The sequence below is a fragment of the Charadrius vociferus genome, unplaced genomic scaffold (genome assembly GCF_000708025.1).
Source record: "Charadrius vociferus isolate BGI_N301 unplaced genomic scaffold, ASM70802v2 scaffold308, whole genome shotgun sequence".
NCBI lineage: Eukaryota > Metazoa > Chordata > Aves > Charadriiformes > Charadriidae > Charadrius > Charadrius vociferus.
Genome location: NW_009649929.1, coordinates 2221721 through 2245966, shown reverse-complemented (window position 1 = coordinate 2245966; position 24246 = coordinate 2221721). Strand labels below are relative to the sequence as shown.

The following is a 24246-nucleotide window of genomic DNA, read 5'->3' as shown; positions in this document are numbered from 1 at the left end:
GGATGGTGTAGTACAGGGTGTACATAAGTATGCACTAGCTAATATGCGCTTCCTACCAGAAGATTTTTTTTTTACATCGTAGTAGAATATATATCCATATTAAATTATATATTAAATTACATGTACTGTCTGAAATAAGACAAGCTGAGAATGCTTACTCTCAAATTTTCTTCTGTGCTATTATATCAGCTATTAGAGACAAGCAGAGTGGTATGAATCTTACCTTCTCTTTTTTCCACAAGGTGAAAAAAAAATTGATCCAAGTGATTCAAGTTTGGATATATATAAACATATTATGGCTTATGCCAGATAAATTAATTGTTATTGGTAAAAGAATATGATCTGTGTAATTTATGGAAGACTGCTTTAGACTGATGGTTAGGAGTTATTTCTGTTTTGCGCGGAAGGAGCAGATGCTAAAACATCTGTGCCATGCGTGTCATCCTTTAAAAATTTTTTTTTCAGTAGTCAAAGATGCATGTAATATTTCAGTATCTTCATGAAAAATAACTTTTTTCTCTCCTTTCTTATTTTTCTTTCTGAGTTGTTGTTGTCTTGGGGTTTCAGAATTTAGGGCACATAGCTTGGACCATAGATAGGACCAGAGGCACTTTCCTGATTATCAAATCTAGTTAGCTGCTGAAGACTATCAGGTCATGATATCTTCCGGTGACCTTATAAACTTCATTTTTGAAACTAATTTTTGCCCTGTTACTTCTATTGGGTATGGTTCCAGACTTTAAATATTGTGGCTGGTGAGACCTACAGTTTCTGGTATAAATTTTTACTCTACTGGCTGGACCTGTTTGTTTTAGTTTAAGTAGATTTTTCTGCTGTTTGTCCTCTGATAAGACAATCTTCCCAATCTTGTGATCATCCTAGTTGCCCTTTTCCGTATTTATAAGGTGAGCTCATCTTTTTTGTGTCCATGACCAGAACTGCATGTGTCATTTCAGGTGCAGTGTCCTCACATTCTGCTGGTGATTCTGTCTTTCTGACAGGAGCAGTCTTCTGATACATCCTTGGATTGCATGTGTCTTTTCATGACTGCATCGTATTTAGCCTGCAGAAAAGGAGGCTGAGGGGAGACCTTATTGCTCTTTACAAACTACCTGAAAGGAGGTTGTAGAGAGGCAGGGGTCAACTCTTTCTCACTAGTAACAAGTGATAGCACAAGAGGAAATGGCCTCAAGTTACAACAGGGTAGGTTTAGATGGGATATTAGGAAAAGGTTCTTCACAGGAAGGGTTGTTAAGCATTGGAACAGGCTGCCCAGGGAAGTGGTGGATTTGCCATCCCTGGAGGGATTTAAAAGACAGGTAGATATGGTGCTGAGGGATATGGTTTAGTGGTGGGGTTGGCAGTGCTGGGTTAACGGTTGGACTTGATGATCTCAGAATTGTCTAGATTGGAAGGAACCTTTATGATTCTATATTTCAGAGGGACCGTGAACGACTATTTGATTGGTATACGGGTGTTTCTTCCTCTCCGTGGTGCTCTTTAAATCACGAGCTCCCAGCGACTTTGTGACTTGTTTCAAATGCATAAATTTGTTTTGTTCAGTTGTGTTGCCTTCTGTTTCTATTGTGAAAGAACTTGCCTGTAAAGTAATCTTGTATGCTTTGCTTAAAATGTTCTGAAATAACGTGACATGCTTTTTGGCTCTTTATTTTTAGCAATTCTGAAAAATACTTTTTATCCTCTGTCTGCTACCCCACCCATTGTTGTGTTGTAACTGTGCTTCAACTCACTTTTCTGGAGGTGTGTTGATCAAGCAGCTTTTAGGGTACCCTGAAATAATGATGGATACTTTTTGGGTTGTGTTCTCCCTCCTTATACTTTTGGATCAAAGTAAGGTAGCTGGGTATGCCATAAAAGTTTTTTAAGAGGGAAGGACAATTTTTAATAAATGGCATTGTGTGCTTTTGAATTCGGAGCTTGGAAAGAGAAGAAGAGCTTTTTATGCTGTCCCATCCAGTGGCTATCCCCAGTGACTTAGTTCTGGGTCTTGTTCAGACTGAACGACCTTTCTGGGCGTCCCTGGCCATGCTGGTCTGACTTACTGCGGTTCCATCAACACTGGTGAGGAGCCCTCACCCAGGGGAAGTGTGTCTCCTAGAGCTGAGTTGTCTTGCCTCAGATGTTATTACACAGTTTGTAAAGAGTGTGCTGAAAGCTTGGGAGGGTCTTTTATTGCCAGTTTTTGAAGATGTGATCCTACATCAGCGTAAACTGTGCGGAGGTTGCTTGCTGTGGTGCCATCTTCTTCCCTTGCTTTGCAGCCCAGCTGTGCTGGTGCTCACGTCACGTGCACATGGCAGTTGGGGTACCTGCCTTTGTCAAAACCCTCTCAGTGTCAATACACGAGTGGAAGCTGCCTGAATGGGAGTGGTGTTTATGGGATGCCCTAACCTGTCTGAAGTCTGCAGGAAGTTTGGCTGCTCAACTTGTTGGGACCTGGAGTTCACTTGAGGGTTCTCAGAGTTCCACTTTGAGAGCAGATCTGCAAAGCTGTATAGGTATGTAGTAGTGTTTACAAAAGTGCCTACCCATGCTGCTGGGCACCTAACTGCAGTGTCCCATACTAAACACAGTTCCTGTTGTCTTCATGCTTCAGCTTCCCTAATGAATGTGTCTTAAACATGTCTGGCTTTCAAGACTTTCATGATAGTGGTGTAATAAACTTGCTTTGACTGGGACTTTATATTTGACAACGTCCTGCTTCAGCTTTCGCAGCCTGGTTGCTCATTCCTACCTTCGCTTTGCCCATTGCTTTGTGCTGGTACAAGCATTTGTGAACTGCGTGGTGAACCAAATGGAAAGAGTTCATCTGGATGAAAAATAACCCAGCAAATAACCATGTGGCTGCACAAATGTTTTTCTGGCCTGTGGGAGAGGACAGCAGGGGAAGGACAGTGTACAGCAGTGTGAAGGCAGATTACAGCAGCTTCTTTGGCATTGGTGGTGATGTAAAACGTAGAAATACAATTTTGGTGTTCCTAGGCTGCATATATAGACTCAAGGTTGTTAGGACTCTTGCTACTCATGAGAATGAGAGTTGGTGTCTTACCCTTTGAGTTTGGTCACTCATTTCTGACAAATTGCATAAAAAGAAACAGTTGATTTTATTGTATCATAAAACAAGATTTATGCAGGAGCTCCCATGTAGCAGTTTTGTCACGGCAGATTGTTCTTTCAGTCTTTTCAAACCAAGCAAGCTTAGTGGTAGAGAAGACAGTTCTTCATTACATATTTCTCTTTGAGCACTGATGGTGTTTTCAGAGCAATCCATAACATGGACAATGCAGTTATTGCTCCAACAGGCTGTTTTTTTCACTTGTTTTTAATTGTGTGTACGTACACTGACATTGTCTCTCTATTTGAATAGCTTAAGGAAACTGGACTGTGCACTTTTTATGCTTCAAGTGAAATACAAGCTTATGCTCTTGGCAGATATTTGGCTTAGTTCCTCCCAAAAGCTGGGAGAGATGAGCCAACATACACAGATCATTCAACAGGTATCTTTGTAAGATATGGGTAAAGGTTCTGGTTTTTGAGAGAGTTTTAAACACTTGCATGTTTCCTATTGAGACCTCAAACCACTGTTGTTTTTATGGAAAACCTTGGTTATATGTCTGGTTCTCTTACAGGTGTGTGTCTTACCAACTTTATCGTCTTACTTTCTGAGATTAGACATGAAGTATGGGAGTGTCTTGTGACAAGCCCTCAGTAATGTAGTCATCGTGCCACAAATACATTTTAATCTTTTTTCCCTTTTACCATATAGCTGCATTTCCTTGTCTTGCTCCCACGTGCCATTGTTGCACTGTAAAATGTGTTGAAAGTACAGAGCAGAAGGTTGAAGCCTTGTTTTGGATCAAGCAGAAGATTTGTTGTGACTTATTTTGGCTCTCCAAAGTGTTTATTTTTTGTTGTCTGTGTTTTTGTTTTTTTCCAGTGTGATTTCTGACATATGCAGGTGTTTCATAAGACTGAGTAAGTGAATGCTCAAAATACTTGAGGTAGTGAGACCTGTCAGCTCTGGGGGCAGTTCCACCCACACAACAGCGTAGGACTTTCTCACGAGGTAACAAATGGATGCGGAAGAAGGGAGCAACATGTTTTATATGGAGTTCAGTGTGAGATCTTAAACTTGTTAACGATAAGTATGTTTGTCTTGTGAGACAATGGGCAATGTTGAGCTGGATTATGTCTAAAAAAAAGAATTGCCGTTTCTGTTGAGAACCCTGAAAACTTGCAAAGGTTCTTATTCAAAGAGAATAAAGCATAATAAAAAGGTTATTGACATAGTTGAATTATTATTTTGGTGCATGTGTTTGCCCAGTAGACTGTAATGGATTTGAAGTGGTTGTTCTGGTACATTGGGTAAATTCTGGGTCAATTTTGGTATGCCTAGTCATTATGAAAGCACTTCTTTTTCAGTGCCACACAGCTGCTCTTGAAGTGTCAAGTATTGGCCTGTTGTTTGACCAAATAGACATAATTGTGCTGTAAGTCACGTTTTTTATGATTGTGTGCTTAATTGACTAGGCAGCAGTATCTCATAAAGAACCACTTTCATTTAAATACCTATAGAAATATTTTCTCCATGCTATCCAGAACTGATACCATAAAAGGTTCTTAATTTTTTTTCCAGGAAAAAAGAAAAGGCTGATCTGTACTGGATAAATGTGAGTTAAGTTTCAGCTTGCTGCAAACTCTCTTGTCAGGTCCAAGCCACTTGAAAAGCTTTTGTAATGGAGATGTTGAAACACAATGTGTGGTGGAAATGTTTCTGTTTATTATTAATTAACTCAGTATGTGGTTTGGGTTTTTTTTTGTTCTTTTTTTTTTTTTTTTTTTCTTAAAATGCCAGTTGTACAAGGTTGTAGTTCAACCACTACCTGGTCTGCTTTCTTTCTGATGAGCGCATTTGGGATGAATTGGTCTGTATATCAGAGTATATTTATATGGGTGTTTGGAAAATAGGGTTAACTGTGGTTGAGTGTCTCCTAAATTTTTGAGATATCTGGGCTCACTTAACCTCCTTTCTGCAATACGGAGCAGAACTCGTCTGACTGACCAAAAATGAAACAAAAGTGTGTGCATGCATCCTTTTCCCAAAAGATATAAATAGTCTAAAAGAAAGATTGTATGCTCAGCAGCTTGGCAGATGGTGCTGAGAATTGACATAATACAGATATAGGCAGAGTATGGGGGTCTTTTTGTTTTTGCTTTGTTGTTTAAAGGAGGGGTTAAGATCAGCTCTCTGGAGTCTTGAAACTTTTGAAAAAAAATATTGAATGTTAGCAAAGTAATCTCTGAGATTTTGTCTTGCAGTGCATGTTACAGTGGGCTGAACAGAGGGGAGTTGCAGACAACTGAAGATAGCTAATCAACAGTGTTTAAAAAACAAAAATCCTCATCTGTTGATTGATAGAGTTGTGATTTCTGCCTGAAACCTGAGATGTCTCTTATTGACATAACAAGCTGTAATCTCTACATGGCATGTGGGCTGCTTGTGAGACCCAGTTATTTAGTAGTTGAAGACAGACCCATCATGGGTTTTTTTTTGCCAAGGAAAGTTTTGAGAGCATTCTGAAGTTGTCTCATTACAAGGTGAGAACGGCAAAATCGCTGTCGGCAGGACTTGACAGAATCTGAACAGAGGAAGAGGGAGAGAGTAATTGCTACTTCTTCTCCCAACTTCCTCTTGTATTTGGTGGACAGGGAAGAGATGGCCCAAAACACATAGGCAGCTGCTTCTGCAAGTATTTGAACAAGGATTTCTGAATTCCTGAAGCTGAGGTGTGAAAAGGAAAAGACTTATTTTTGTCCCCAACTCCCTTCTCATCTGGGAGGTACTGATCTCCTCAGCTCCTTTATTCTGAGGCTCTCAAAAGTATTTGGTGTCATTGAAGTCATGCTTCTTTCTCTTGCCTCTGCTTTTGATCCCTAACCTGGGAAAAAAGCTGCTTTTGCTCAAATCCCTTAGCTGCTTGGATCAGAGATCATCGTTGCCGAAGACTCTAGGAAGAACCTGCCTTCTAGGCTGTGCCTATTAGTCCGCCAGCCTAGAGAGTAAACCTGTCATGGCCAACTGCAAATAGTGGATGAACTCTTAGCTATGTAGCTGAAACCACTGTGGGTTATGAGGACTTGTTAAATGTACTGAAGGTTGCGAAATAAACAGGTTTGACAGCTGCTTGCTCCGAATTGGGCTTTTCTTGCCTCAGTTCAAGAATCTCTGTACAAGAACACAAAATTGCCTAACCCAAGCTAAGCAAAAAGCCTGTGAATGTTTCTAGAAGCATCTTTGATTTAAAAATCTAGAAATCTTTCTGCAAGCTTTCTCACGTGTGTTTTTTCTGTTGGTTTTTGATGTTCCCTTGCCATAAATCAGGAGTCATTCCATTTCTGTAAGTAAATTTCCCTCTGACATCAGAATTGAGGAACAAGTGAAAACACATCTTTCTTGCTGATTCTTTCCATTCCATTTGTTTGTGGTTCAGGTCTTGGCCATATGTTGAAGGCTGTATTATTATTTTTTAATCTAAACTGTTTTTTCCATGGTGGAGAGGATCATTTGGTTTGCGTGTTGCTTTAAATAACAGAAAAATCTTGGTTATAAAAGCTGAAGAAGAGGAGAGGGGCTTAGAGATTCTAAATATTTGATACTGTTTAATAACTATATCTACTAAAAATAGCCTTTGTAAAGAAGGGTAGTAACTCAGTCTGTAATATTCCTAGTCAACAGAAAAAGCCATAAAGATTTTTTTTTTCCTCTGAAATGATTAATGGCTGTGTATCTGAAGTCCTACAAATTTTTGCTATGCTCATCAGAATCTAAAATTTTAAAAGAAATAATATCTTGTACTCCTGCTTGAGAAAACAGCTCTTCCTTTATTCTGTTTTGTTTGCGTTCTTGTGAGCCAAGCTAGAAACGCACCATCAAGCTATGCTAAATTTGTTAGCCATTTTCATCTGTTCAGTGTCCAAGAGGCTTGATTCCTTATCTGCCATCATCCCTACTTGAAGTGTGTGTGTGTGCGCATGTGTGGGGAATGCAGGATTGGGCACAACTCTTGTACCGTTTGAAGACACTTTGTCCAAAACAAACACTTAGTTCCAGTAAGTGTAATTTAGTTGATAACTATCTAACAGTTTTCTGGAGAGGAACCTCTGCTTGTTTTCTGCAATGTACCAAAAGCATTTATAGTACAATTCTTATCCTGAAGTCCTTGAAACTGATATGAGGGCATGTAATGCTATTTGGGCGCTGATGGTGCCAAACCATCTAGAGGCTTTATTATTTGCTTTCCTCAAAAATGTGGCATCATTCTAGACTGCTTAGAGACTGATACATCTGTTTAATATTTCATGGGGGTGAAAGGGAAGAACAAGATAGGTCAAACCAGTGTGCATAGAAATGAAAATGAGCATACTGGTGTTTATTATCCTGGTGTGAAACACCAGGAGACTACTATGCCTGGAGGTGGTGTGATTGCTTTTGTTGGTGACACTACTAATAGTCTTCCCTTGTCATCCACACATATGTAGCTCCCTGGGCATTTTCTGTTGATGCCTTAATCCAGATGACCTACTCTCAGGATACAAATTTATATCCAAAAGGTAATGAAAGATTTTTAGTGAATGTGTGAAATACAATACAGATTACAGAGGCTGTACAACCTCAGTGTGAAGAGGAGAATTGGCAATATTATGCTCTGAGTGTTTGTTTAGACCTCATGTGAAGCTGTTTTCTTCAGACATATTCAGTTTTCAACAAATGTATACACCTGATTTTTAAGCATGAACAATTGTCATCATTAGTTTATATATGTAGCACGTATGTGTACATAATACATATATGCATATTAAAAATCACTGATTTAAGGCTCCTAATTTAAGAAAACATGGCCACCTGTTTTGGACATGATTTGAAGTGGAGTTAAGCATATGTTTCCATACTTTGCTCATTTGGGGAAAGCCAGGTATGAAGTTTTGGCCTCTAAAAGATACACTGAATGATGTCCTGCTTCTATAGTCAGACTGTCCTTACACTAAGACAAATGGAGAAGACTTGGACTTGCAAAGAAATGGAAGAATCACCTGAATTGATGTGGTCTGTGTGCCATGAGGGAGCTCTGTAATGCCAGTTGCGGTGTTGGCTGTCCCCATGTCTGTCTGTTGCGTGGGTTGGGTACCTCTGATGAAGTCACGTAAATTGCTGCATCTCTGAAAAAAAAAACCAACCAAACCACCCAACAAAACAAAAAAGGTGTCATGCTGTATTTTTAAATTTTATAGTGCGAGATAAAATTTTTTTCAAGTCACATTTTGAAATCTTTATTTCAAGACATAAAATAATGTATTAAATCCAGCTTTATTAAAATATATCTTCCTGGTGTTTGCATATGCTCAGACTTTAGCGGTCTGCAGCAAAACCAAAAGGAACTCGTTTGAGAGGGATTTGGGAGATGTTTGTTTTTCCTTTCAAGCATGAGATGGGAATGTGTGACCAAACATGTTTGCTACAGGTGGGAAAGCGGCTGCTATTTGTGGGGGCAAGAATGACAGACCTGCTAGGAAGTAAACTTGGGATCTAACTGTATATATTAAATCTATCTGGAGATGGAGAGGAGGCAGGATTTGGACAGAGTCCGGGTCTGTCCTTGGCGTGTCCTGTATAACCCCTTTTGAATTCAGAAGGAATTATCTATGATAAATGTAAGGGTAGATGTGCACATGTGAGTGAGAAAGAACTTGATCACCTGATGTGGGATTCCCATAGTGAGGTGTTGACTCATCTCTTTTTGTATGGAAAGCTATTTTCCAGCCTTAGGAACACTGGTTCCAGTTTGGGAAGGCATTGAAGCACTTCCACAAAGTGCTTTTCTAAGGTGGGATTTTTTCTGTAGTCAAGTCCTGTGTAAACTTGAAATGTCTTTGATTTGGGGAAGGGGGGGGGAAGTGAAGTCGTTTCAGGTGCTACTGTCTGTGCATAATAGCTTGCACATGGAGACCCTGTTCTGTTGCTCCTTAGGCAATACGAAGATAAAAAAACCCCCACCAATACAAACACCTGCACTTGGATCCACCTGCCAAGTTCTGTAGCTTTACACTCCCTTTTCTATAACTTAAAAATAGGAAAGAGGAGGCAGGGCTTTTTTCTGTTCTTTTTGTTGCTGTGTTGAGAGAGATGTACAAACAGCACAAGCTGCCAAAATGGAGACGGTGAAACTGTCCTTATGTACTGGGCTGCTGCATGCACAGACAGGTTGGGGGAGGAAAGAGAAAACCCTTTCCCTGCCTTGCCTTCTCTTGTGCATTTAGTGTTGCTTCTCCCATAGTAGTGAGCTAAAATATTTTCATAAAGAAGCATACTTCTTGAGTTGATGTCCCAGTAACTTCTGAATTTCAGGCCTAGTGTGCTAAAAGGTTTGATCTTTCTCTTCCCTGATAAATTGTATTTAAATGTGCTTGGTTTTCCAACTAAAAGAATTGTGGAGCAGGAAAATATCCAAGTAAATTCAAGGTTTGCTCTTTAACACTGGCAGCTGTTCTGCAAGATGCATTTTGAAACTAGTTCTACTTGTGTTAACAAAAGGAAATTGCTCTGTTTTTTTTTTTTTTTTTTAATTGTAAGATACAATTGCGTTTGTTTTGCGCTTTCTAATCTTGAAAACAGAAGCTGGGTAAAACTGGTTGGCTCTAGCTAGCTCTGCCTCTGTAAGTACTAGAACCAGTTTAGTTGGGGGTAGGTCAGCAGAGTGAAAGTTTTGTTTAAGATCCTTTGTAACCATGTCAGTATTGTTTCTCCTAACTTGTTTAGCTTTTGTGCTGGGTTTGTGAAGGTACAGTACAGCTTAGCCCTTAATGTACAACTGTTTTGGCTTCAATATAGCAAAGTTATAAATAGACACCCCCTTGCCTCCCCAGCAGTAGGAAATGACTGCAGCAGGTGGTGTCCTCTGTTAGAAATTTGTACATTATTAGTACCCAAGTACTTTTTTTTAAAGTTAGCTTTTTATGTGTTCTTCCTTTATTAAATGCCAACTGACTGGTCAACAGACATCTTGTTAAAATCTGAAGTCTTTATTAAGACAGAAGAAATAAAACCAGAAAGGTCTTTTTGGTTTATTTCTGTGCAGCCTCTGTGTAAAGTATATTTTATGTGCAATTTAAAAAGTATTAACAGAAGGCACAGGAGAGCTGCATAATTCTGGTCATTGGTTAAAATGTTACTTCAATTCTTTTAGCTGCGTTGGGCTGGAGTTTAGCTTAGGCTTGTTATAGTGGTTCCTCCGTGGTTATACTGGTAGATGCTTGGAAGACTGTGGGCAAGATTTGTATCCCTGCTTGTGCTGAATAGTACCTTGCGCTATGAATGGCATCAAGAAAATAAACAGGGCTTTTTGTGCAGCAAGGTAGTGCTCAAAGTAAATAAGGATATTGCAGTCTGATCCACACAAAATGAGTTTGATGGTGTCAGTAAACAAGCTTCCCCTTGACACAAAACCCATCGTTTTGTTTGGATTAACTTTAAGTCTCAGCAAAGAGGCCTAGAGAATAAACGTATTTGTGCTGCTGAGATTGTTTCCTTTTAGCCAAGGTGGAGAGCCCTTGCCTCCTTGCCCCTTTTGGGTACTGAAGAAATAAAAAAGAAAGAAGCCAAGGGGAGATGCGCTGTGCATTTATTTTGTGTGTGTGTAAACAATAAAAAAGGGGGGCAATCCTGTGTTTCGGTTACTGTTTAACGTGTATCTGCCTTTATACCGCTTCCTTTCTCCTGCAGATGTGAGAGCTGTGTGGAACTGCTGTTTGTGAGAGGGGCTGGGAATTGCCAGGAGTGCGATACCCCCCTGCGGAAGAGCAACTTTAGGGTACAACTCTTTGAGGATCCTGCTGTCGACAAGGAAGTGGAAATTCGGAAGAAAGTGCTGAAAATGTGAGTGTGTCACCCGTTAAGTAACAGAAGGTGGATGTGTTTAATGGACTGCTGTTTAAAAAATTGACTTGCTCCTCAAGTAGTACAGAGGAGATTTTTTTTTTTTTTAAAGTGACAACCCATAAAACTTGGCTCCATTTAATAGGGAGAAATTTCAGAGAATCTGATTTTATGCAGCAACTGAGAGCTGAATTCTCAGTTTAGCCTTGAGGGATTCCTGCTTAGCATTAGAAGATGTTGGGTGTTTCTATGTGGCCTCCTTTGGCAAAGACTTGCCTCCTAAATGGAGATGATTAGATATTGAGGACTACAGCTGCTTTCCCTTTGAGGGGGTAAACATGGGAGTGGGGCAAGAAACAAGACTTTGATTGTTTTGTTCCCTGAGGACCTGTTCTGAGAGTTGAAGGCCAGTTCCCTTCAAAATGAAAATGGACAAAAGAGAAGCTATGTTCACATTGTTTTCTACTTCAGACAGCAATTGTTAGTGGAAATGCTTCCTTACAAGCCTTGTGTTACTAGTCTGTCATGCAGATTTGAGAGCTCTTGGAATTGAGATAAATGAGGTCTAAAATTACATCTCGCTCCTTGCGGCCAAGGAGCAACATTTTATAAGGAAAATGAGAGCCAGTTGATGTGTTGATAGAAGAGGATCTGATGGAATGTAACAAACCTGGAGAGTGCAAAAATGAACGTACAGGTAAATTGTAAGCTTGGCAGCCTTTATCTAAGACTTAGTACAATACTAAGTGAATCATATGATGTTGCTAAGATGTAGAGAAAATATGTTGTTGAATACCAAGGTGCTGATGTAGATGGTAGTAATAATTTTGGTGTTTGATTATGAAGTCTACTGAAGATAATGGAAGTCAAACTGGAATGAAGCCAACTTAGTTGACTAAACACAGAATGAGTGTAGTTAGAACAGAAAATGTTTTAAAATGCTTGGCCTGCTTCGATTTGTCAGTTTAGTTTTCAGTAGGCAGCAAAAATGTCCCTGAACTGGAATTTGGCCTGAGTTCTTGGGATTAGATTGTTATACTCCTAGGTGTCATGTATCTTGGTCCACAGAGCAGGCAGAATCTCAGCTTTATACGTTCTTGGGAAGAAAGCCTACATGTCTTGACTTTCAGAGGCTGTCCACGTTCTAGCCAGTTGTCCCTTCATATTTTAACTTTTTCCAGGCGTCAAGAGTTGGATAAATGAGTTCTGGAATGGTCTATTGATATAAAATAAGATAACTGTGTAGCGTTTTCAGTTTGCTGTTGACTTGCTTTCTGTTGACTTGCTTTCTGTTGTTGGCACAAAGCCAAACTGCCTTCTCTGATACTTCTAGAAGAGTTTTTCTTGTGGGTGTAACTGTTGTCTCTGCCTGTTTCTGATGCTGAAGGGTTGGCTTGGAAGTAGTATATCCTAGTCTCTGTGCTCCTGTTTACCTGTAACCCTGGAAAAGGAATCAGCAAACAGTAGGCAAAGATAGCACCGATTTATGCCAGGCTGGCCCCTTTCCTTTGAAACAAGCACTTCTGTCTCCTTTTAAAGATTCTGTGTGTTGGTAATTGTGGGAGCCACAAAGCACATAGCTGATAAAACTAGGTCAATACTTAATATGCTTGCAGCAAGAGCCTTGTTGAATTGAAATTGCATCTTTGTGTGTTATATAAATACTTGTTTCTCTTCTTTCAAAGATACAATAAAAGAGAGGATGACTTTCCCAGTCTAAGTGAATATAATGATTTCCTGGAAGAAATAGAAGAAATTGGTAAGTCTTAATGCTTGCATTTTTGATGTGCTGTGCTCATGAGACCATAGGCTTTTATCTTCTGACTCAGCTGCCTATGAGAATGTCTAAGTTGAGTTTCTGTAATAGGATTTATCATAGTATCAGACATTTGTCTAAGACTTTTTTCTGTACATTTTTAATCATATTTGCTGAACTGTAGAACATCGTTAAGTAAAACATTTTATCTACAAGAGGAAAAAAATATGATTCAAAGAAGTAGTGCTTTATAGCTGGAAAAGACAGACATGCAGGGGACTGTCGGTGCTGCACTGGGAAAGATTAAACAGAGGAGAAATTGAAATTTTCATTGTATGCTTCCATTAGCTTTATCTACCATGACAGAAGCCATATGGTGTCTTTCATCACTTTTGCTTCTGCAAGTACAGTAGTTGAAGCTGCTTTGAAGCTGATGACCTTACATACCACTGTGGTAGCATTTTATGTTGCTGTGCAGAAGGAGAAGGTTTAGGAACAGACATTGATTTCTTTCTCTTTGGGTTAGTTGAAGCAGAACTTTGCCCTTTGGGAAAGGACTATGTTATCAACGGAGTTTATTTTCTTCTTAGTTAGGGTGACTTGTGATTTATGGTGGAGTGATGGATTTTGCTTAGAAAAACTCCTGTTCAAAGGAGTGACTCCTAAATGGTTTGTTTCTTGGTTTTTAGGAGCCTCTGAGGCTTTTCTTTTTTTTTTTTTTTTTTTTGTCCTGGAGGAAGAAGAGGTGTCTTGGAAACATGCAGCAGGGGCAGTGACTGTGATTTGAGGGAAAACATGGAGATGCCACTCCCCTTCAGTTTCTCAAAGGAGCCCTTGCTCCTCTTTGCACTGTGGTGTGTTGTAAAATGTATCCAATATACTTACTTACTGCTGTGAGTAATGTATCATGTTTTTGTTGGCATAAGAAGGCTGAGGCTGGAGAGCTAAATGGTGTGGCTGGGAAACACCAGGCACACTCATACGGGTCCAAATATCTGGAGGAGATGATGTGGGTGTAGTTCTGTTTGTATATTTTTTTGGATGGTGCGGGGGAAGGAGGGAATGAGTAGAAAGAATGGTTGCATCTTATCCAGAGGATCCTGGAAGAATCTCTGTGCTCATGGAAAGGAAAAATGCTTTTTATTTGTGTAGCATTAAATGCAGGTTTCCTGCTTACTGCTGTTGCAGGGTTTTTCAGCGTTTGCAACAAGGGAGTTGAAGTTTTGCCTGAAGTTCCCTTAACCTCATCAATTTGTGCAGAATGTTATGATTCTCCAGCTCTTGGGATTAGGTTGTTAAATTTAAAATGGTTCCAGAGCCTGCGCTGGTAACTTGGTTTAGAAGCAGCAGAAATCACGGCTGGTCTTTGTAACCTTGTGAGGAAGAGTGAATTCGTCAATAATTGTGCTGGCCCTGCAAATCCATAACAAAGAAGCCTGATAGAGTTGTTAGCAATTGGGGTTAGTTGTCTGGAAGGGAGACCTAAAATACTAAAAGGAATAGGAAGTCTGACTACCTCATGGTTTCTTCATGTAGCAGCCAGGGTGATGAGAGGAAAGAAGGGGTGCAGTCAGAAGGCTCTTAATTTTTGCCATCCAAGGGGTCATTTATGATCTACTAAATTCAGGCAGATCCAGAGGCTGGAGGACAACTTAGAGTCAAGAACACCACCTTGGGTAAGAATTCAAGCCCTGTTCTCATTTCCCTGGTGACAAAGCTCATCGCACACATCTTGCTCTCCCCAGGCCCTTCCCTGCTTGCTCTCCTGGGCAGAATTCTCCACCTGACAGTTGTCTGGTGCATAGCAATAGTGTAACTTCCTCCTGTCTATTTGCTGTGTGTGTTGTATGTGGCATGACTGAACAATGTGTTAAAGGTGTCTTCAACTCTGTGTGGTTACTTCACATTTTACTGCTGATAGTAGTTATATCATTTTTTTTGTGTATGTGAATTTCCCGCTTGTTGGCGCACGTGAAAAACTAGGCTGCAAGACAGGAGAGAGGTTGTAGTCACACAGTGCAAAGTTTTGCCTTGTGGAGCCAATGTGCAGCAGGTTGGTGGTACGTGGTGGTGGTGGTTGTTCAAGGTTAGGGAAGCTAAGGAGCCTGTGAACTTAAAATGTTGTCTTCATCAATACTAGGAATGGAAATTCGGTAACCAAATCTTCTACAGATATGCTAAGAAAGGACATGCAACTCCTATTGACTAATTAATTTTCTTTTTCGGTTATCGTCTCATTAAGTGATCATTAAGTAAACTTTCTGAAAACATAATAGCTCATGCCTCTTCTTTTAAAAGACGTCCAATGTCTAAAAATAGTCATCTATTTGGGGAATTGCCAGTTGGACCAATAGTTACTGAATTGTCTCAATGACAATTCCCATGAACTGGATTATTGCTCCCTCTGTGGACAGGTAGAAAGAAGAAAGCCCCAACTTTCAGTTTTCTCTGGGAGGGTTGAAGTGCAGCTTTACCCTGCTTTCTCCTTGCTGGTAAATTTTGTTTTGTGAGTTGTTCTGAGGGTTTAAATGAAGTAGTTGCCTGGCAGAGACAAAATGTAAACATCCCGTATAAGTATACTTCATGTGACTCTGGCATGATTCTTACAGTTTTTCCAAATGTTTCAGGTAGGTCAGCTCCAACATTTCCAGCGCTTGCACTGTCTTATTCCATTTATGTGATATATGACCTCACTTGAAACACATTTTCCTCCTTCATATCAGGCGTGTTTTACCTACAGACTTTTTCTATTTAAAGAAAAGAGTTGGGTGGTACAGCAGATCTGTGTGTGGGGGAAGGTCAAACAAACATTAGGGTAGTCACCTCTTAAGATTTCTCTTATAAAAAACACATTTTTGAAGTGGTTTAGAATATAGCCACTAAATAATGCTTTGGGCTAAAATTTGTTATACAAGGCTTTAAATAGAAACCACATTTTAAAGCAAGTTTTCCCCAGAAGAAAAATCAGTTGGACAATTTGAGAACACTGTAAACACAGTTTGTTGTCATTAACACTAGGAAGAAAAATGAAGTGAAAGGGTTAAAACCTGCCTTCGGGAAAGGTGTGGACAACATCTATGGGAATAAGTCAGGTCTATACCCATATGATGAGAGGGGCAAGGTCAAATCTTAGAGTGTTGCTACAGGTTACAGTCTCTGGACATAATGCAAATTTTGCTTGCTCTTTCTACAAGGTTTTCTTCTTCCCCAGAGTACGTCTGTAGCCAGTTTCTCAAAACCTGGTGTGTGAGCTCTCCAGAGCAGGGCCTGCCTCCTAGCACGTGTGTACACACTGCCTGGCACTGTTCTCCTGATACCTGAATGAGGCCTCTAGGCATTACCGCAACACAGTTCTTAATAGTAATTATTGCTTTTTAAAAACATTCGGTACATTCAACTTGGAAGGAGGCTACTGTATCTGTGCCCTTTGGATTCCTGTATCTTGTTACTCCTCAAAGACTTTATGCAATACCAGCTGCCTGGTGACTTGTCTTGTTCAGAATGTTTATCTCATGAGCGATCCTTGGATAGAAAGGATTTTGGTATCTGTGATCACTTGTGGGTTATGTTGTTTATTGTTTTGTGGTGTTTTTTTCCTTCTGTGTGTATACATGAGGATGGTATTGCTGGTCCTGACAATGGGAATAACCCAACTGGAAATCTGGCAACTTTATCCAAGATCCATTTCAATTATCTCATCAGAACAAAGATTTCAGGATTCCAGCCAGAATGGATCTTTCTTAGACCGATGGGGCTGAGTGATTTCAATCATTTATTACTGTGCTGAGGTATTGTTCTGGAAAATTATTGACCCAATCAAAGACAACTGGGGATAAACAGAAATAATTATTAATACCTACCTAGATTTTTCTGGCTTAGCTGTGGGTTTTCTTTTGTTTCTGATAATTATTTTGTTACAATCACAGAAATGTTCATTGGAAGGGGCCTGTTAAGATCTCTTCTATCTTTTTTCCCCTCTCACTCCCCTCCTACCCCTCTTAAAAGTACAAGAGCAGAGGTTGGCCCAGGCATCAAAAGTACCAACAGAAGCTGCCACAGTTGCTTTCGACTCCCCAGGCAGACTGAGGATGTGGCTGTGTCTCCCTTCGTTGCGCTCTGCCCAAAGCAATTGCTCTTCTGCCATTCCTGGTCTCTAGCTGGTGATTTATGAAGATGATGATCAAGGGGTTGTTTGTAGTAGGGTGGGAGGAATATTTTTTTATAACAAACTAAAGACTTACTAATTTAAAACTTTCGTCTGGCTCATACCAGCAATGCAGATCAAACACTTCTAGCACAGTAATCGTCTGCTGTTTTGCCAGAGAGGGCATGTTCCTAATATTTGAATAGCAAATATTTTTACATGGCAACATTACTGTCTCTTAAAGAACTAGGAGGAGAAGTCTCAGAAAATTCTCAGTATCTCAGGCTAAAACAGGGAGATTTTGATGGACTTAAAGTCCTGCAGTGGAGTGACACATTCATTCATACTGCTGTGTCTCTGGACAAATTATTGTGCCATGTAATTCAAATTTTTCTTATTTTCTTTTTTTCTCATAACTAGGAAAATATTTTTCCATTTGTTGTAGAATTGCATAATGAATGTTGTTGTTTTGAAAAGCAGCGAAAGTCTCCCTGTAGAGGCTGAATTTCAGAAGTAGGGAGTTTTACCTAAATAGAATGAAATGTTTCAGAAAAACACAATAGTCTTCCTGTTATACTTCAACAGATGTCTCAAGGCAAGTCATTTTATAAACCAACCAATGTGAGATGGATAAGTAGATAAATAATTGTTGCATACAAAACAGCTTCTGTTTCTTTTCCCTGAAGGGTTTCAGGCCTCTTATATCGGCTTATGCTATATTTCAACATGGACAAAAATAAGTCTGGCTTCTCTTTGAAACCTTTTCAAACTAGCCATCTGCTTTGCCAGTCATGTTCAGATCTATACCAATATTTTTTCAGGGTAGGCGCAGCATAGGAGTTAGGTTTTATTTAACTCTTTCTAGTTCTTCTGGTTTTATAATTTGTTTTGTTGTATTTTTTTAAAAAGGGAACAGTTGGAAGAATCATATTTAAAATAAACTTCTGGCAAAACCCAGAGCAGACCAAATGAAAAAAAAAAAAATGCATAGCCCTAGCTGTGTAAAAGGTAAGATGCTGAGTATTAGTGACTGTGTTCGTTGATTTGATAGTTGTTTGTTTTTAAATGCCAGGTAACTTGTGGAGGGGACAAAGGAGAAGAGAAAGACATAATCTCTTAATTATTTTTTTGTGGCCTAGTGCCACTTACAAAATGGACTTGTCAGCTGTAATTGCGAGGATACAATGGCAAGAATTTGTATTCTCTGAATGTTGATGAAAAGACTTCTGAAGCTTATGAAAAATACATTAGAAAATATATTGGAAGATGTTTTGGCTGGCTGGTTGGCCACCGATAACCATGCAGTGTCAAAGAGCACAGTTCGTTTTGCTGTCAGGGTGTTTATTGTAGGAGGGAATATAGTCTTTTCATTTATTAAAGAATAATTTTTGACACCGATGTTGGTATAGAGACATCCAGGTCTTAATGCTGTTGCAATAAAATGTAGCTCTTCAGCATTTTACATCTTGAAATGTAGACAACTTTAGTGTTGAGGAATAGATGCTTAGGACCAAGATAATGTTCCTGTTCAATGACTATGAATGACTATGAAAATTCTGTGGGAGAAATCTGCGCTGGTCTTTGAGGGTGCTGGGAGTATGAATATTTCTGATTGCTCATGTCCTACCATATCCTCAAGTGACAGTCAAGCAAGACTGACGGTGCAGAATCAGCATGGAATGAGCAGATCTGACCATTGTGAGGGTTTTAACCTGTGATTTGGTTCCAGCAACTGCAGGAAAACAGAAGGGGAAATAAACTATCTTCCACCTTGCTGTGAACACAGCAGTGGACTATTAAGCTGGCTATGCAGGTAGATGATGAAGATTCCCTAAACATTGATGCAGAAACATCTCTCTTGCATGGAAATGTTACTTCATATCAAGTAGCAAAATAAACCCACTTTTGTATGTAGCTTTAAATAAAGGCAGGTACCTCCATATGTCTAAAATCTGCCTACTTTCTCCAGTATAAGTTTTAAATATTATGGTTTTTATTTTACAAACCTAGGTTGTGACTAGTTGAAACTATTAAAGATAACTGAGAAAGGAGGGAAGAAAAAAGAACAAACCTGAATGTTTCAAGCAGCAATAGTTGTAAAACCTAGATCATCAGCTTATTGCTGGATTATTTTTAGAGAAATACCGAAGATGTTAAGGAGCCTAAAGGCATTTGGCATCTCATCTTGTTCCTCCTCTTGCACCTGAAGGTGGCATCTGGGCATCCTGCTAGCACAGCATGTCTCATATGCTATTTCTTTCTTGTGTCGTCATTGAAGAGTTTAGAGAGCTGGTGTATGGATTTAAGTTGTAGGAAGTGCTGACATTCCCATGCAGCTGCTGTCATTGCAGAGCCCTGATCTGATTGTATGCCAGCATTTTCACATGACAATTCTTCTCTGCCGTAATACTCAAATACTAAGCTGCTTGTCAGCTGGGAAGCTGGAGGTCAAATCTCCATTAAAATACTAAAAATTTAGACTAAGGTAATGTGTTTCAGTAAGGAAATGTTGCTACAACCAGAAAGTGTATGTTGCAATATGAAATTGGAAAATGTTGTTATGCTTTTTTGGGAGGGAAAAAACAAAGAAGCAAAACCACATTTGAAACGGGTAACTTTTGCTTTCAAAAACCACAGAGCTGAACTTCCAATGGCTTGTTTGGGTTATAGCAGTGCCCAGAAGTTCCACCTGAGATGAGATCAAGACTACAGAGAGAGGTGCTGCATGAAGCTATAGTATGGAGATACAACAGATGATGTATAGGAGAAAGGAAGCTTTGTTCCCTTACTCCTGGTTCTTACCAGTAGGAGACCTCCAGTGATGGTAGCAAAGTTGGAGACTGAGCTCAGGTGCTGATTCCTGATCAAATGCTTAAATGACAAAACCAGCCTGAATCTTGGATCACTTGTGAAGTGAGGATGATGGATCAGGGGTGGAAGAATTCAGCTGATTTAGGAGCCAGGCTGAATTAAAATGTCACTCGTCTTGATATTGCTCATTATTTGGAAAAAAGGGGAGGAAAAAGAAATATACTGCATTTTGTTTGCTTAAGGTTAGGAATTTCTTCAGGTGTCTCTTGCCTAGCCCTTTATGTTGTAGTTCAAGGAAGGACTGAATACTCTGGATAAGAGTAAGATAATGTGGTGGTTCGGTACTCCTGGAAAGAGAGTATTTCTATTCATATCTGTACATTTCTATTACTTCCCTTGTACTGTCTCTGGCACTTGTCCGGCCCCGTTGTTGAGCCAGTTCAGGTTACTGGAGGGTTTCTGTTGACACTGCAAAGCACCCAGAGAGTCCTGGAATCGGAGCAGGGGAAAGGTTGAGACCTGTGCCTGGGAAGAAGGACATGAGAGCAGGAGTGTCTCTTTTTGGCAGGAGTGAGCTGTGGCACGGCTGGGTCGGTAGAACTGAGCTGTATCTCACAACTCGAGCATCTTGGACCTTCCCTGTTTTCTCCCACCCTCCCCCATTTGCTCCCTGCTTTGATTTCTTGCCGTTTCCTTTGCTGGGCTCCACTGGTTTGCCAGTTGTCCCGGTTCCGGCAGGGATGGGGTTAATTCCCCCCGGAGCCGGCAGGGGGCGGGTATTCCCTCCCATGTGACCCATGCCCGGGCTATAAGAGGCAGTAGCCGGTGGGCTGCGGCGGTGATGGGCCGGGTGGTCGGTGTGCTGCGGTACTGTAGTCGCGTTTGTATATCACTTATCGGTGTTACTGTTGTTGTTTTTTCTCTTCCCTTTTGCTGTTCTGTTAAGTTGCCCTATCTCAACACACGTGTTTTGCCTTTTTCTGCCGATTTTCCCCACGGCTCTGGGAGTTGAGGGAGCGGCTGCCTGGGTCTGTGTTGCCGGCTCATTTGGCCCTAGTTGCTTGAGAACCTAGGAAAGAGAACCAAACCAAAATCTTCCAAGTTTTGTGCTGGTGTTTTCACTAGAACCTCCTTCCCTTCTTCAGGGTTTGACAATTGCTATGCTGTTGTTTTCTTGTGAAGGATTTATCAATGGCAGTGCAAATTTCTCTGCTGCTCTTGTAAATTTACTGTAGCTGGGTGACAAAGCTCCGAGTCTTGGAGTGCTGTATGTTGGTAGTCATCAATAGCTTTAAAGCCATGGGGTGACAGTGAGGTGGATTGAGAGCTGGCTGTGTGACAGGACTCAGAGGGTTGTGATCAGTGGCATGAAGTCTAGTTGGAGGCCTGTAACCAGTGGTGTCCCCCAGGGGTCAATACTTGGTCCAATTTTGTTTAATATATTCATTAATGACCTGGATGAGGGGACAGAGTGTATCCTCAGCAAGTTTGCTGATGATACCAAAGTGGGAGGGGTGGCTGACTATCCAGAGGGCCATACTGCCATCCAGCGTGACCTGGACAGGCTGGAGAGCTGGGCAGAGAGGAACCTAATGAGGTTCAACATAAGCAAGTGCAGGGTCCTGCACCTGGGGAGGAAGAATGCCAGGCACCAGTATAGGTTAGGGGTGGACCTGCTGGGAAGTGTCCCTGAGGAGAAGGATTTGGGGGTCCTGGTAGATAGTAAATTGTCTAGGATCCAGGAGTTTGCCTGTACTGCCAAAAAGGCCAATGGAATCCTGGGCTGCATAGGGAAGAGTGTGTCCAGTAGGTCGAGGGAGGTCATTCTCCCCCTCTACTCGGCACTGGTGAGGCCACAACTGGAATACTGTGTCCAGTTTTGGGCTCCCCAGTTCAAGAGGGACAGGGAACTGCTGGAGAGAGCGCAGCAAAGGGCAACCAAGATGATTGAGGGATTGGAGCATCTCCCTTATGAAGAAAGGCTGAGAGAGCTGGGACTCTTTAGCCTGGAGAAGAGAAGGCTGAGGGGAGACCTTATTACTACTTACAAATATCTAAAGGGTGGGTTGAAGGAGGATGGATCTAGACTCTTCTCGGTGGTTCCCAGTGACAGGACGAGGGGCAGTGGGTGCAAGTTGGAACATAGGAAGTTCCGTTCCAACACACGGAAAAACTTCTTTACAGTTAGGGTGACAGAGCACTGGCACAGGCTGCCCAGGGAGGTTATGGAGTCTCCTTCTCTGGAGGTTTTCAAAACCCGCATGGATGCAGTCCTGAGTAATGTGCTCTAGGCAATCCTGCTTTAGCAGGGGAGTTGGACTAGATGATCTCTAGAGGTCCCTTCCAGCTCTGAAAATTCTGTGATTCTGGATGGTGATCACCAAGTGACTTCCCAGTGACAATGGCTTTCAGTTGGAATTCACTTGACCCACAACTGAACCTGTGACCTAGAGGTGAAAGGCTCAGACGTTGTATCAAATTACTAATCATCCAAACCATCTACATCTTTTAAGCTGTTGATTATAGAAACTGTTCAATTTCTTGAGGTATCTTCTGTGCCTTATGTAGACAGTTGGGAATGTTGTGCTAAACTATAGAGCTTGGTGGCTGACACTGCTTGCTCATAATTATGTGAGATATAGTCTGCCTCTATCGAGAGACATCAAAAGAATGTCATTTAACCTATTAATCTGGATGCATCTGCAGATTCCTCATAAAGGTACATTGGTGCCTTTTAAGTTATCAAGTAATGTGAAATTTTTTTTGTGTACTTGAGAATTCTAACAGTCTCTGTAGTCTTTGTACATTAGATAATCTTACGAAATGGAGTGACTTAATTTCTAACCTTGTCTCAATATGTATGTGTTTATAGTCTCATTTTACAGGAATCACTGTGTTGTTAGCTGTAACTGCTACTTGAAAAGGTCACTGATGTGATTATTCATGTGTATCATTATCAGTATCACAAAATAGGATGCAAGACTCAAATTTTCATCTCCTATAGATGTATAGACCTAAAGGAGCTCTGCTGGCTTCTGTTGAAGTTTGCAGTGATTTAGAGATTGTGTCTTGCTTTACAGGGCATGTTTAAATAAATTTTGTTACTGTGATGTTTGTGTCTGGTGCTACAAGGCACAGAGAAAGTAAGAGTGCTCTTTATTTCTTACAGTTGTGCATGCTGACCTAACGCATTTGCTTTCTGTCTTTCTAATATTTATGCAGTATTTAACTTGACCAACAATGTGGATTTGGAGAACACCAAAAGGAAAATGGAGCTGTATCAGAAGGATAACAAAGAAGTCATTCAGAAAAATAAGATAAAACTGGTTAGTTAACTTCTCCTCTCCCCTACAATTTTTATTCATTAGTTAAAGAATTAAAGGATTTTCGAAGTGGATTACTTTCGGTAATGTCTTAAAAGCAAGTAAAAGCTGAAGGTGCTATGTAGATTTAACTTTGTCTTCAAAAACCATAATACGATAATGTTCTGTGATACTGATATTTAGTGCTGTGTAAAGAGATTAAATTGATAGTTGAAATGTAGTTATGCTTTATTTTGGGAAGGGCTTGAAAAGAGGGACAGGCAGTAAAGTCTGCATCTAATAAATCACCACCACATGCGTGCTGGCAGTGTTGTTGAACAATATCCAGGAAAGACCAAGTTCATTTCTATACCAGGACAATCATTCCTTTCTCATCCAAAGGAAAAAAGGAATCCAGACACAGACATTATGAAGCTCCCAGGAGAGAGTTGTAAAATTGAGGGAAAGCACAGGTCTGGTTTATGCAAAATTTAAAATGAAAGATGTTGAAACAAACATTAAAACTTTTGTTCAAGAGCTGATAACAATAACATCAGGAGTATTGTATACATGATCTATATGCAAAACACATGGTGCTTTGAAGATTCATTCATTAAAACATGGCTCGGATATCATTTTGTTCCTTAAAAATAAACTTGCAAGCATTTCTTCTCTAAGAAAAGTTTAATCTGTTAAATATTTTTTCAGTATAAAAATACACATTGTTATCGGTTTTTGAAGGAAAATGTCTGCCCAGAGTGTGACATAACAAGATTTTGTGTTTGTATTCCAGTTGCACTAAGGACTTGCTTTCAAATCAGTAGGGGTGAAATCCTCACTCCCCTGAAGTCTGTGGCAAAACTCCCAGTGATTTCTTTAGCTCTAGGATTTCACAGGAGGAGATTGGAATCTGAAAAATGTTTGTTTGAACCTCTTCCTTTTAAAGGCACGGAAATTTCCCTAGGGGTCCATCTCTGATCTGTTGTCCTGTCTCTGACACTGTGCAATATCCTATGCTTCAGAGCTTGAAGAGACCTGCCAAATCTTTGGCTACGTGTCTTATTTTACAGTGTAGGTGCAACCTCTAGGGTCACTATGAGAATAGTGTGCTTTGCCTGCAGCCCACCTTCCCTTCGTGTACGTGACTCGCAGACAGCTCGTGCACTAGCTGTGTGATCGCATCAAGCAGCACAGTCGTACTCTGTACCCACCCAAGCCCCCTGGGCCTTCTGTTTTCTGTACTGTATGGTCTTGCTGTGCTAGAGGCTGTCTGGTGAAAGCT

The 24246-nt window shown here is 40.4% G+C and overlaps 1 protein-coding gene across 1 annotated transcript in view; it reads left to right on the top strand.

Moving 5' to 3' along the window:
* Positions 1-7595: 7595 nt before the first annotated feature.
* Positions 7596-24246, top strand: part of MNAT1 (MNAT CDK-activating kinase assembly factor 1) — a 95544-nt gene continuing 78893 nt past the window's right edge. Inside the window, exons 1-5 of the mRNA XM_009891220.1 lie at positions 7596-7632; positions 7947-7974; positions 10799-10951; positions 12637-12710; positions 22885-22988. Coding sequence (XP_009889522.1) covers positions 7596-7632; positions 7947-7974; positions 10799-10951; positions 12637-12710; positions 22885-22988 — 396 coding nt within the window. The remainder of the gene's footprint in view (positions 7633-7946; positions 7975-10798; positions 10952-12636; positions 12711-22884; positions 22989-24246) is intronic.